The following is a 14,225-nucleotide window of genomic DNA, read 5'->3' on the forward strand; positions in this document are numbered from 1 at the left end:
GTCGCTTAACAGAGGATTGCTTCATAGGCCATTACGACGTTGATACAATGTATATTTAGAAGATGAGATTAACAAAACAACTAAAGAAAGCTTCAATTCAATGTGAATTAATCGAGAAAATTACATTATATGTATAAATTATATATATATATATACATATATATATATATATATATACACTACAGTCAATTTTGAAGGAGTTTAAATCGATTTGAAATACTGGAGTTTAAATATAAACCTTTTATATTATTTTTTTATTTAGCTCTTAATATATCTCAGTATTTACAAGTAGAAAGAATTTTTAATAATGTAAATTTTTATTATTTCTAACAATTCTCTAATATATAAACCATTTTTGATATATAAAAATTAATCCTGTAATATGTATTATGTTATTTGAAAAAAATTATAATAGATTTATAAATTATTTCACAATTAGCTAATATAAATAGATGGTTATCATATTAAACATTTATTGATGTACAACTTTGCTTCCGCCGTTTTCCTATAGATGGCTTTACCAGTAAGTGGTGGACGAAATAAATAGATAGACGTCATACAATAAACTTGGGCATCTGTCGACATAACCCCATAGAAGCATTAGTCGATTTGTGTCTGCATCATAAAGTTATTCTCGATTGAAAATGTCAATTTACGAGCCAAATTCTCGTCATTTGCGGGAGGTTTTAATTTTCTGCTTCAATATGAAGAAATCTGCGGCTGAGGCTCATCGAATGCTCTCAAATACTTATGGTGAGGCCGCTATTAGTGAAAGAACGTGTCGTGAATGGTTTCAACGCTTCAAGAATGGTGATTTTGACGTCGAAGACCGGCATAGCGGTGGAAGAGAGAAGGTTTTCGAAGATGCAGAATTGGAGGCATTATTACTTGATCAAGATTCGTGTCAAAATCAAGAAGAATTAGCACGATCATTGGGAGTGACTCAACAAGCCATTTCAAAACGCCTCAAAACCATGGGAATGATGCCTCGAATTTCAGAAAAAAAACGGCGAAAGCAAAGTTGTACACCAATAAATAAATAATGAACAAAACTAATTTATACAAACTTGAAAATGTATATATTGTTGACTATAAAATGTACAATTTTATTTTGTCTTAAATACGAATGTATATAATGTTACATTATATTACAACACACGCTTTTGTAACTTCTTAACAATATCACAAGTATAGTATAAATAAAATATATAAATCTAAATTCTCTCTTTTTCTCTTCTCTCTTGTCAAGAGTTTTTATAATTATATATTTTACTTATATATTAGACTTGTATATTTCTATGCTATTATATATAATCTAATCTTAAAATTACTTAAAAATATAACACATCAAATTTTACAAACCATATACTTCGTTACATGCGCACGTCTTAAATCATACAGTACTTTTTACATTATGAATATAGCACCAACGAATTATATTCTTTCTCTGCAAGTTCATAAATTACATATTGCCTAATAGTTCTGTAACTTGCAGAGTGCATCTTTTTCACCATACTTCAATTTATTACTACTACACCTATAAAATCTGCTGAGATTACATAGAAAAAAAATTGTATTTTAAAAAGTTTTATCAAAAATCACCATTTTTGAAAACATTTTAATCGATTTCTTCTTAGCGACAATTTTATTTTACTTTTTAAATATTAAATATTATAGTATTATATATAAATAACATGGTTTCATTAAAATAAAATTTCAATTAATTTTAGAACAAACATTTTCATTACGGAATTGGCTTTTGTTTAATAATTGATTTTTTTACAATTTGCTTTTAAATAAACAATATTTCGTCTAAAACAAATTTATATAATTTACAAAAACATTTCTTACTGTCCCGAATTTCTACGTTCTCGAGCCTAACGTACTCGGATGGTAAAGTGTTGTATCGGCACCCCATTCATATGGGCCTTCATGTGGACCTAACGTGACCATTGTGCCAGGTCCCAAAGTTGTATGAGATCCAGAACTGACTATAGCTGGTCCGGAAGAGACATAACTGAGAGGTGGTCGCGGTTGATCGCGCAAACGCGCGTGTTTCACTTGCCGTTTATATCTGAAAAAGAAATATATTTTTTGATCCGACGTTCCATTTGTCAGTGAAATAATGAGAAAATAAAAATTAATTATATAGCTTCTAATAATAAATAATTATTGCTTACCGTGAAAGAGTCGCACAAGACAAAATCATATGTGATGGTATATAGTATGATAATGGGACACGATTTGTATAAGATCGTACGTAAACAGTATGTAAAAAACATACGAATCATATCCGATCGTCTATGAAGTATATGCGAATCTTATACGAATCGTATACAATCATGTGTCCAATCATGCAATTAATATGTTATCGCATCCTACGATTCGTAAAAAATTCGCATACACTTCATAGACAATCGGATATGATTCGTATATCTTTCATATACTGTTTACATATGAGTCTTATATCAAATTTATAGTAAGGATTATAATGATGAAATGATAATACTTGGATTTAACAAAAAATTTTAAAAAGTCGCAAGTTAAGTAGGCCATATTGAGTATAGTGATTATATGTATTAACTATATTAACTAACTACTAGCAATGAGATTAAGAAATTGCCACTTACTTGGCATGCATGCAACATAGTGTACAACTGGAGATGATTGTAGCAATTCCGACGAGGACTGCAATAGCTAGGACCCAAATCTGCGTCATAGAGGCATCAGCGCGGGCTACCACAGCGGCACAATGCTGCACCTTCTCCACATGATATGTTCTATATACTTTCTTCAACTCTTTATTTCTCGGATCAGTTAACAACGATCGCATCTCGTCCAAATCATAAGATTCCTTGCCGACCATTTGGAAGCATGAACTGGTCGACGAAAAGTCCAGGGAGTTGTCTTCTTTCGAATAGAACTGTGTATCGTAGACGTTGACACTGATTGGCAATGAAAGAGCTTGTTGGACCGCCTTCTCGAAGTCCTCCAATGTCTTCCTGACTTCAACTGGCGGCTTCGAAAAAACGAACTTCAGCATATCGCGATCGCGCAACAGGAAGATCCTCACAGTAATGTTAGTCTCGCCTCCTGGCGTCACCGAGTTATTTGCTGATATGATCATCTCCATGAAACCATCCGCGTATCCCGCCATGGAACCTGTCGTCCTGAGCTCGCCGGTGTTCGCATTCAAAGATAATTGCGACGGTATTTCCTTCTGTGACATAGAAGGATCAACTAGAGATGTAAAGGATACTTTACTCATGTTGTAGTTGATGGGTAACGCGCTGGAGTCGGCATCATAGGCCTCCAATGTGATCAAACTGGTGTCGATTGGCACGTTCAAGCGAACCCCTAAAGTTATGTTGTCCTTCTTGAAGCGCGGCTTATTATCATCGCTATCCAGAACCTTGATGAGTACTTGCCTCTCTGAAGGATCTTGCTTGTTGTATGGTTTTGGCACTATATCCCATTTCTTGGAAGAGTACTTGAAACACTTCACGGTCAGCAAGTGAGACTCGGCAGTTTCTCGATCGAGACGACCGTTTGATTTAATGATCGCGGAATTATTTTCCAGGCGCTGCACCACAAATAACCCCGCTTCGTTCCCATATACAATCTCATAATCAATCATCCCATTTTCATCAATATCTTCATCGACCGCTTCGATCACGCCGACTCTAGAACCTACCGGCATTTCTTCCAGGATGTTCAGCTCAATCGGAGGACTATCTAGATTACGTTTGAAGTGCGGTTTGTGATCGTCAATGTCATTCACGATCACCTGGAGTACTCTGGTTGCCTGCTGCGACGGCTCGCCAAGATCCTGCGCTACCAAGATTAAAGTGTAGCTGTCTTTAGTTTCTCTATCGAGTAACTTGCGTGTGCTAATCAACCCAGTATCGCTGTTAATTCTAAAGGCACTCGCATCTTTGCCAAAATTACCGTCCTCCAGAAAACGGAAGGTGATTCTACCGTTCGGTAAGTTCGGGTCGTCTGGATCAGACGCTACCACTTGGAACACTGGACTACCAACGGTGGAATTCTCCGCGATGTAGGCTACTTCCTCCAATGTCGGCCTAATAAACAGTGGTACGCCGTCGTTGCTCACTACGTCACCAATGTACAGGATAAAATTCACATCCGAATATAAAGCTGGCTCGCCATTGTCCTGCGCTCTCACTCGCATGTTGTACGGTTCAGTCCTACCTTTGCCCGTCAATGCTCGAGCCGAATATATCTCGCCCGTCGTGTGATTTATTTTAAACAATCCTAAAAACGTCAATCGCAGAATGAATTTTCTTTATATATAAACTTTACGTAATTTATGCATAAATATCATCAATTTATATTTTTGTATAAAGGAAATTAGATTTTATTTTATATTAAAAAAAAATTGTTGCAATGCCATAATTAATTATAATTTATAGTCATTTTTGATGCCATATATTTGCCTATATATTTTTTTACTCTAGCTCTATAAATATAATTATTATTATTATAACATTATAACATTTTAATAGTAATAATTAAAGAAATAGAGCTTCTAACTAATTATTTTATCCCATGCAATTATAGAATAAATTCAAAAATGTACAATTATTCATTCTTTTTTTTATAGTTATTTAAACTCTAAAATAACACTAATTTTGATATTTTTTTAAACCTCAGAAAACTATTATTGTAGTTACTAGTTAATAGTAACATTTTGATCCTACCATTAACTTCACCCTCGTCAATAATCTCATAGTGGATCGCTCCGCCTTCGTCTTCGTCCGGATCAGTAGCCGTGATGTTTACCACACTGATTCCCACAGGTGCATTTTCCGGAATTACTGCAGTGTAAGATTCATGTTCGAAGCTAGGAGCGTTATCGTTAACATCAAGAACGTCGATTGTCACCAATACTCGACTACTCCGTTGCTCAGCTCCTCCTTGGGGCATGTCTGATGCCACGACATAAAAACGCAGCACCGATTGTTTTTCTCTGTCAAGAGTCGTGTTTGTGGCGATCTAAAAATTATTTTTCATTACTTTATATTCTGATAAAACTACAAAAACTACATAATTCTTACAAATTGTTTAGATCAATTTTGAAATAATCTAAAAATTTTAAACACTAAATTTAAAAAAATCTCTAAAAAATTGTTTTAATATCCTTCAAATTTATCATTTAAAATTTACGTTAGTTTGGAAAGAATAGAATCTTTCAGATATTTTCAAGCTAATATTTGATGACTCTTTATGCTTTAGAATTTAAATTAAGATATTAAGACAAACATTATTAAAAATTATTAGGAGAGTTTTACCTGGATGTTGCCCATTATGGGATCCACTTCAAAGAGATTAGCGTTTTCTCCCGTCAAGGAGTATCTCACTTCGCCATATCCCCTTTGAACTTCCTGTTCAGTTTTAGAACTATCCATATCCACTGCCTGTATATTCAGCACAATTTTTGAAGGTTTAGCTGATTCCAAGACAGAGATCTTGTAATCCTTCTGTCCAAAAACAGGACTATTGTCGTTAATATCGTGAATCTCGACGATTACATTGGCCTCCGACATTTTTCGCGTTATATCATAATCTCTTGCAAGCGCTCGTACTTTAAAGCGGATAAACTGAAAACAAATTTAAAATTTTACATCTTACATGTTAAAAAAGTGAATATAAATTTGTTAATATTGTTATTAATAATCAAGCATTTTTAGATCAGAAATAATATCTACATTATTAAAACAATTATAATAATCTTAAAATTTTATATTATTTTAGATTCTCCGATTTTTTTTTTCATTATAAAATCTCCGGCCTCTCTCTCTCTCTCTCTCTCTGTCTCCCTCTCAAAATTTATATAATTTCTGTTTACAAAACAGTCCAAGTGTAATCTCCTACCTTCTGATTTAGCACTTCGTAATCCAGTCTCTTACTCAGCACCACATTGCCGCTCTGAACACCCACATTAACGTAGCCTTCATCATCGTCCTCTCTCACCAATTCAAATCTCTGCACCGGATATCCTGTTGTTGGCTCTTTCGCCGACAGCATTAACAACGTCGTACCCAGGGGTTGTTCTTCCGGAACCGTGATCTTTATCGTCGGGTTGTTTGGTGACCACCCAGAATTGGTAAATGTCGGATTGTCATCGCTGTAAGCTTGGATGTAAATTATCACCTCCACTTTCACTATCTGTTCGTCCCTGCCAACGACAGCATTTAAATCTTTCGCTTGCACTGTCAGTATTACGACAGCGGCCACTTGATAATCTAGCACTCGATTAACAGTTATTGCACCGGTTGTGGAATTTATTCGGAATGCTGTTTTGTAATCATAAGAGGCAGTATTTTTCAAAGCCACGCCAGTCTTGTCGACAGCCTTTATTGGTTCTACTAGAGAATACTCCAAATATGCGTCTGCATCAGGATCATTAGCTACTGCTTTCAATACGAGTTCACCTGTTCATGATAAATCATTATTATTTTACATTTTCTTAGTGTGACTGAGTACAAAAAGTTTAAGATTTTTTTCTACAATCTAAAATTTTTAGGACTCTAATTTTTATTTTAAAGACGACTTGTTTAATAAGTTAAGTGCAAAGCTATATAATATTAATTGGTCACTGTTTATTGTGGCAACACACATACCGATGGCTGCGCGTTCCGAGACATGAACAATGTACGTTGATTCATTGAATGTCGGCGGTTTATTATTTACATCTATGATGTTTACTGTGACGGTAGTAGTAGCTGTCTCCTTGACAGGTGTACCTGAATCAACGGCATACACAATCACCTCGTATTTTTCACCACCAGTCTCCAGATCCAAGCGAGCATCAGGTGACACAGTTATGATGCCAGAACTAAAATTAATCAGCCATTCTTATTAACTTTACTGTCGCAATTTTTATTTGCTAACTATATATTAAATTTTTTTCAATGAAAATAAAAACGAGTCAAAAAGAGATAGTAAGAGAAAGGCTATAAATTCTAATGTATATAACATTGTATTATCTAGTAAACTTTAAAATTGCACCTGGAATCAATAACAAAATTATCCTTAGAACCGGACGCGATGTAATACTGCAACAAGTTATCTCTTCCATCGGGATCGTTGGCGACCACTCGAATGACTTCCGTTCCCGGAGATGCGTTTTCTAAGAGTCTCGCTCTATAGGTACTGGGTCCTGGTAAATTTGATTTATAGTTTCCTCGGAAAATAGGTTTTTGATTTCCCGGAACACCGACGCGAACTAAAAGCTTTGCATCAGAATATAATGACGGTGTGCCGGTATCAGTCGCACGAATGATTAATTCATAAATGCCTCTTTCAGTGTCTCCAGAACGAACCGGTTTCGACATAGTTACCTCTCCTGAGTTCGGATTAATCTGTAAAATTCATTCAAAAACAAATGTTTAAAAAATATACATTATAAAATAATACTACTAAATTTTAATATAAGAGAGAGATATTTAGGAATCATATACATATATATTCTTTTTAAATCTTATAAATTTTAATTTCAAATATTAATTTCAATAAATACAGCGATAATTACACATCTGATATTTAAACATCTTTATTTTTAAGTTTAAAAATTATTAAATCAATAATTAATCCGATAAAAATTGTAAAAATACTTTAATGACGAACCTTGAAGACATCGTCTGTCATACTATTATGCCGGTTGATCGAATACATAACTTTTCCATTGCCTTGCATTGGTCCATCAATGTCGGTCGCCCTGACAAACATTTGTGGATCAAAGCTAGTAGCTTCTTCACGAACAGTCCTGGAATATTCCGGCTGCTCGAATGTTGGCTTATTATCATTAACATCGTCAAGTTCAATAAGAATATTAACAGCAGACACTCGACCGCCACCGTCTGTCGCTTCCATCGTCAAGGAATAAGATTTCTGTGTCTCATAGTCCAATTTCTTTGCCACAAATATCCCACCCTTCTGCAAATCGGTCCTAAACTTGTCTGCGCCAAAACCACGCAGAGTATATGTTAACTTGCCAAAGGAACCGCTGTCGTAATCCTTTGCATAAACATCGCCGAAGCGAGTATCAGGTTCTGCGTCTTCTAAGACCGATAGTTTGTACATCGATTGAGAGAATTCAGGGCTGTGATCATTGGCGTCTAACAATTGGATATACACTCTGCAGGTGGCCACCTGCGGAACAAATGATTCGTATTAAAAGCTTCAGTGATAATAAAAATAATCAAAATTATAATAGGACCAGTTATATGAATACATCAATCAATAGTAAAAGAAGCGCAAATTTAGTTAAAGTTAGATGGTTGGAATAATATCTATGTATTTAAAGTTAATTGCATTGCAAGTCCGAAAGTAATCACTAATCATAACATGCAATTATATATCTAAGAATAAGAAAAAATTACATAAATAACACACATTGTTCCTATTTAATATAGAAATATACAAATTGTGTATTTTGTGTATTTAAGAGGTTATATATATTTTCTAATTAATTCTGTTTTATAAATAATAAGTTACTCATTTCTCATAATTAAATAGTACAGATGTTTTTAATTTTAAGTATTGTAAGGAACTAACCACTTCGTTCGCTACGGTCGCGATGACATCAAACTCAATTTCTCTTTTTGTAGGATCATCAACATCATAATCGAGAACATTGACATCTTTAGCCTTAATTACCACCGGTACTCGACCCTGAGCTTCTGCAGGACTGACAGTGAATGCTTTGCTAATTCCAGGATATCGAGGTACGTCTCGCAACGCCAGGAAATATTTTGCATTGTCACCCACATCGCCATCATTCACAATCATATTTAAACCTGTTTAATCACAATGCCATTTTACACGAGAAAATCTTCAAACGACAAACAAAAATGGAAAGAAAGAGAAAGAAAGAAAGAGAGAAAGAATAAAAAGAAACCTAATTTTATTTTTGTCACTTTTCTTGTTCTATAAATAATTAACAAAAAAGTAATAAAATACATCGCCCACTTGCAACATAAAAATTGCCATTTTTTTAGTTGCTTACGGAAATAAAAAGAATATTTTGTCGATTTTGACTTTAATTGCCCATAATTCCGTTCCAAAAATCACCGTATTGCAATTCAAAAACAGATTCTTAATGCTGAAATTTTGCTCTATCAAAAAGTATGATTATTATTTTTTAACTGCATAGATATAATACAAAGCTACAAACTTTTATCTTTTGTTTCAACCCAGTATTTAATTTTTTAAAGCAAACACGATTTTCAGTTAGCTTAATGACCTGGTAAAGGAGTGTCCTTTCCAATGTCCTCGGAGATCCTGATGCTGAAGTAATCCTCGTTGAAAACGGGTTCGAGATCGTCCACATCCGTGACGACGATCGTCACAATTGATGTCGCGGTGTCGGCTGGTATTTCATTGTTAATCAGCTCGGTGGCTTTAACTTGGAAGGTATAAATGCCACCGTTTTGTAGGATCCTGGGATCCTCGCGATCGAGGGACACGTTGGTTGTAACCAGTCTGCCAACCGTGACATCACCGTCACGAGACATCTCGAGATCAAAGTGCCCAGCATCATCGTCTTCCAGCGTCAGCAACAGATTTCTCGATTCACCGGTGTCGCCGTCACGTGCTCTCACCATCAAAACTGTATGACTAGCTGCGGTGTTCTCCGGAAGTGCCGCACTGTAAGGCGCATTCAGGAAAACAGGTGGCTGATCCTGCAAAAAAAATTGTGCAACAGTTTACGTTACAGTTCTTTAGCGAATTATTTAGAAATTGCCCTCCTTTTCTTTGTTTCCATAAATCTTTTATTTTTATATTTCGCTCATTTAGTATAATTGACTATCTCTATCATTAAAAAAGTGAGTCAAGCATTGCGTAAACTAAATCTAAATCGTAATTTCTTGCTTACTGATAGGATAACTCCGGTATATACGCCGCACCTAACAAAAACTCAATTTATTAATTATTATTTATTATGTTTAAGGTAAACGAACTATATCAGTAAAAATTTTGTACTGTCTACTACTACGAAAAAAACATTAAAAACCCAAAATATTTATTTTTTATATTAAAAAAAGAACTTTTTGAAACCCTTGCATTTTTGCCATATATCCCTAATATAACATAAAATCATATAACAAGAGTAGTTGCAGGAAAATTATTTTTTCTGACTTCTGCGGCGTATATCCTAGCGCAGTGTATTTGCCGGAATTACCCTAACGAGTCTCACAATTTTATTTTATGCTATTATTATAATAAAGAGGGACATGTGTGTATTAAATATGTATGATGAAATTTAAATTATAATAAGTAAAGTTATAATAAAAAATAAAATTTAAAATAATATCTAAAAATTTATTTTACAAAATATTTAGTAAAGAATATGTAGCAAAGAATGTGACATACAAATAAGACTGTAATACACTCGTTACTTCAACGATTAAACCCTATATGCATGACGGAGATGAATCTTCCACTTAATACATAGTGCTCGCGCTGACAGGCAGAGATTGAATAACAGGTTGATGATTCTCTGCTAATTTTATCGCAAATGACGTTATTATCCAATGTAGGACTATCACCGGTTTTATACATGATTATTTCAGTAATGATTGAGACCTACTTACCTGAACGTCGAGGATATCAACAGCAACGGTCGCTCTGGCCTGCAACCTCTTCGACGGATCGCTGGTTCCGTCGACAGCCAGTAAATTAATCAAATAAGAATTTCTCTTCTCGTAATCTAACGGTTTCGCTAACGTGATCAGCACGTCGTATTGCCCTTCAGCGATCTAAAACAAGTCATCACGATTATCTCAATAAATTAGTTATTATCCATTTCTTTAAGATAACTTTAAAATAAAAGAGAAACAGTTACTGTATCAACTAAAAAATAATATGTACACTCTCTGTTTATATTTTTATTTAAACAATTTAATTTCTTAATTTATACAATTATTACCCGTACAGCACAGATTATTCCAGCAATTTTACAGTAATATTTTACAAAGTTGCTACAAACTTCTGTATATTATATATATGGATTAAATTAATTTTTTAATTAACTGTAATAAATATGATTACCTTCTCCGTAGAGATGTCGAAAACCTCGCAGACGTCGTCGTCGCGCGACGCCGAAACGCATTGCACGTGAACGTCGGCATTTACGCCACCGTCGCGATCCGTGATAATAATTGTGTCTGAAAGAGGTAACAAGCTACCCACTTGCGCACTTTCCAGCACCCTAGCCGCATACGGTCGGTTTTGATAAACTGGCGGATTATCGTTTTCATCAAGCACCGCTATTTCGCGACGAAGAGACACCGTGTTAGGTTCCGATCCGGCGATACCTTCGTCTGGAACAAGCAAATTTATTCATTGTCAGTAAACTAAATCTCAATTTTTCACTCATTATAAATCGACAAAATAAATATTTTTTATTTAGTTTTATTCCAGTCAATATACAATCACAATACAAATATTCAATTATACCGCTCTTTTACTTTAAAACAAAACTGAAAAAAATATAATTTTTTGTAATTACAAAGGAGTTAAGTGAATAAAACTTGATCAATCGTCAAAAGTAAACTAATTTAACTTTAAACAAATTGTCAACACATTTTTTACAATTTAAAGAGAGTGATTTTTTTAAGGTTGTTAAATAAAAAAGACAAAAAAAAGCATTGAGGTATGTTAAAAATCGCCTCGGTAGTCTAATTGGTTAGGATACTTGCACGTAAAGCAAGGTATTCGGGTTTGACTCCCGGCCGAGATAATATTTTTCGCAAGAATATTTCCAGATTTAGTATTTTCAGATTTTAACATAGTTTAACATCGATATAAGATGCCAAAAACAGTATCAATTAATTATTAATTTGTTTTAATTCGTGATAGTACCGCGGTAGTTTATTAGAGTTGCGTTTCAAGACCGACGATTGTTCGGCGCACAGTTTGGGGGAACTACGCGTATATTGATATATAAATTCACGCGAAATTATATATTAGCAATTAAAAATCCAAGCTAAACTGTTATAGGCTTCGTATTCGTATTAGTTATGTTAAAAATATTTTTTTATCGATATTATTTGATTAGCCAATAATTTTCTGTCAATTTGACAAATTATTTTTTTAAGATACGTTAGCATTGAAGTCTATCTTCATAAAGTATAAATTAGAAAATATACAGTAAACTCTTTTTGATTTTTTATTTTGTAAAGATAACTTATAAAAACCAAAGTTACATATTAATATGTAGATATGTGTGTGTACACATATAGTTTTACCTGTTATACTAATAATTACTTCGATGAGATCTTGCGTTTCTCTATCTAAAGCTTTCCTCAGGATTACCACTCCAGTCTCTCTGTTCACGGTGAAATATTCGCCACTGATGGAGTAATGCAATCTGGATTCTTCAGGATCCTCTCCGCGAAGGGTATAAACAGGGGCACCAGGCGGTGTACCCTCTGACACGGCCAACCTGGCCATGTCTCCGCCTTGGATAAAGTGGGGCGCCCTGTTTATCACTTGACCCCATGACGAAGACCACGTGGAGACCAACAGCAATAAAATCGCCCACATTGTCACCCGCGATCGACTCATACTTTATCTAAAAGTCATAGCAACAAAAAAAAGTAAAACAATAAGATAAATAAAATAAAATTTAAAAATCAATTTAAAATTAAACATAGTGATAAAAAATAATAATACATTATTTTTTACACCTTAAATATTAAGATCATAAATATTAAGATTATAATTTTATTATTATTATAATGGCAATAAAGAAAATTATAGTGCCTCATAATAATAATATTTATTATATGCAAAAATAAATAAAAATTATCTATAATATAGAAAAGAAAATTAGAATACAAATATCAAAGCAGAAAAAATATCTGTTATTGATCGAGGAATATATAATTAAAGCCACCGCGTAGATTCGTGTCAGAGTTCGTCGAACTATTACACGAAAAGTTACAATCGGTGCATGCAAACGAGCGTGCGGATAGGAAATGGCAATCGCGTGAGTAAAATACAAGATCCGAAGGCGTTTAGCCTCCACTTAAAAACAGCTATCTGCCGTCTACTGCTACATTCTTTTTAGTCGTTCTACAAAAGAAAAAAAGTATGGTGTACAGGCAAGCCGCAACCGGTACTACCGGTAACCTCTGCAATCGCAATTGGCTGGTACATCGTCGAAATGCGTTTTCCGCCGAGTGAAACGCCGTTAGAAATCAGATTCCATTTCAGGAGTTCGCAGAAGCTAATCTATATATGAAAATAGCACGACGTGACCAAGTCGAATCGCGAGATTATGTCGAATGGCAGAAATGTGTGACGTTTTTCATCTTGCAGTGCGTGTATTGTATTTGAAGAAATCTGTGTGTGTCGTACGAGTTCAAAGAAAGCCATTTTTACAGCACGTCATTTTATAGGGGGAAAAACGGCAGCGTAATTCACCTTCCAAGAAAATTTATGTTACAGGAGAAATTTTTAACTCAGAAATCTTTTTATATCTTACAGTAAAAGGCTTATCCATGTAGTAGAAGACTACAATCTCAAGAGAGTAGAATATTTCAGATTATTATAATTAATATATCTTTAAATAATTATCTTAAGAAAGCCACTTTGTAACTACAGAATCACATGTTTTTTCTCTTAAAAATAACTACAATTACATGTTAATGTAATTCTAACAAATTCTAAAAAATTGATGTAATTCTACTAAAAAACAACACATAATTTATATTATAATTACTTAAAAAGTAACAGATTCTTTTTTAGTTATTTTTTGTTAATTTTTGTAATATTTGTGCATTGCTATTTTAAATAAAAATTACAAAATGTTATTAGATTATCTTACTTATCATAAGAGACAATTCGATTATATGCTATATTATTTATAACAAATTTATATATACATTTGAAGTCAAAATTGTGAAATTAATATTAAGATGCTTCACATTACACTAGAAGGCTCATAGCTTTATTCTTAATGCAAACATTTACAGAGTGTGACAATTATCGAGAATAAAGGAATTTGAATTACTCTAGAAATTGTCATGTCATTTATTATTGACTAAGTAGGTACTTACTTTATTTTAGTCATCCTATACGTTAACAAATAAGTTTTAAAATACATATATAAAATAAATACATATATAAGATACTATAAAAGTAATTATTTAATTAGTAGCTAGTTATTTAAAAATATAACTAAATTATATATA

General features: G+C 33.7%; 1 protein-coding gene across 1 annotated transcript in view; it reads right to left on the reverse strand.

Annotated features, from left to right (window-relative positions):
* Window positions 1-1,825: 1,825 nt before the first annotated feature.
* The window catches only part of Cad74A (cadherin 74A), a 25,583-nt gene continuing 13,183 nt past the window's right edge, over window positions 1,826-14,225 (reverse strand). Inside the window, exons 2-14 of the mRNA XM_018546568.1 lie at window positions 12,276-12,583; window positions 11,077-11,348; window positions 10,620-10,784; window positions 9,269-9,707; window positions 8,581-8,822; window positions 7,651-8,175; window positions 7,033-7,385; window positions 6,645-6,859; window positions 5,896-6,455; window positions 5,313-5,621; window positions 4,722-5,016; window positions 2,631-4,275; window positions 1,826-2,074 (exon numbers count right to left, since the gene is read on the reverse strand). Of these exons, the coding sequence (XP_018402070.1) occupies window positions 1,864-2,074; window positions 2,631-4,275; window positions 4,722-5,016; window positions 5,313-5,621; window positions 5,896-6,455; window positions 6,645-6,859; window positions 7,033-7,385; window positions 7,651-8,175; window positions 8,581-8,822; window positions 9,269-9,707; window positions 10,620-10,784; window positions 11,077-11,348; window positions 12,276-12,583 (5,539 nt within the window). The 3' untranslated portion in view covers window positions 1,826-1,863. The remainder of the gene's footprint in view (window positions 2,075-2,630; window positions 4,276-4,721; window positions 5,017-5,312; window positions 5,622-5,895; window positions 6,456-6,644; window positions 6,860-7,032; window positions 7,386-7,650; window positions 8,176-8,580; window positions 8,823-9,268; window positions 9,708-10,619; window positions 10,785-11,076; window positions 11,349-12,275; window positions 12,584-14,225) is intronic.

The sequence above is a fragment of the Cyphomyrmex costatus genome, unplaced genomic scaffold (assembly GCF_001594065.2).
Source record: "Cyphomyrmex costatus isolate MS0001 unplaced genomic scaffold, Ccosl1.0 scaffold565, whole genome shotgun sequence".
Lineage (NCBI taxonomy): Eukaryota > Metazoa > Arthropoda > Insecta > Hymenoptera > Formicidae > Cyphomyrmex > Cyphomyrmex costatus.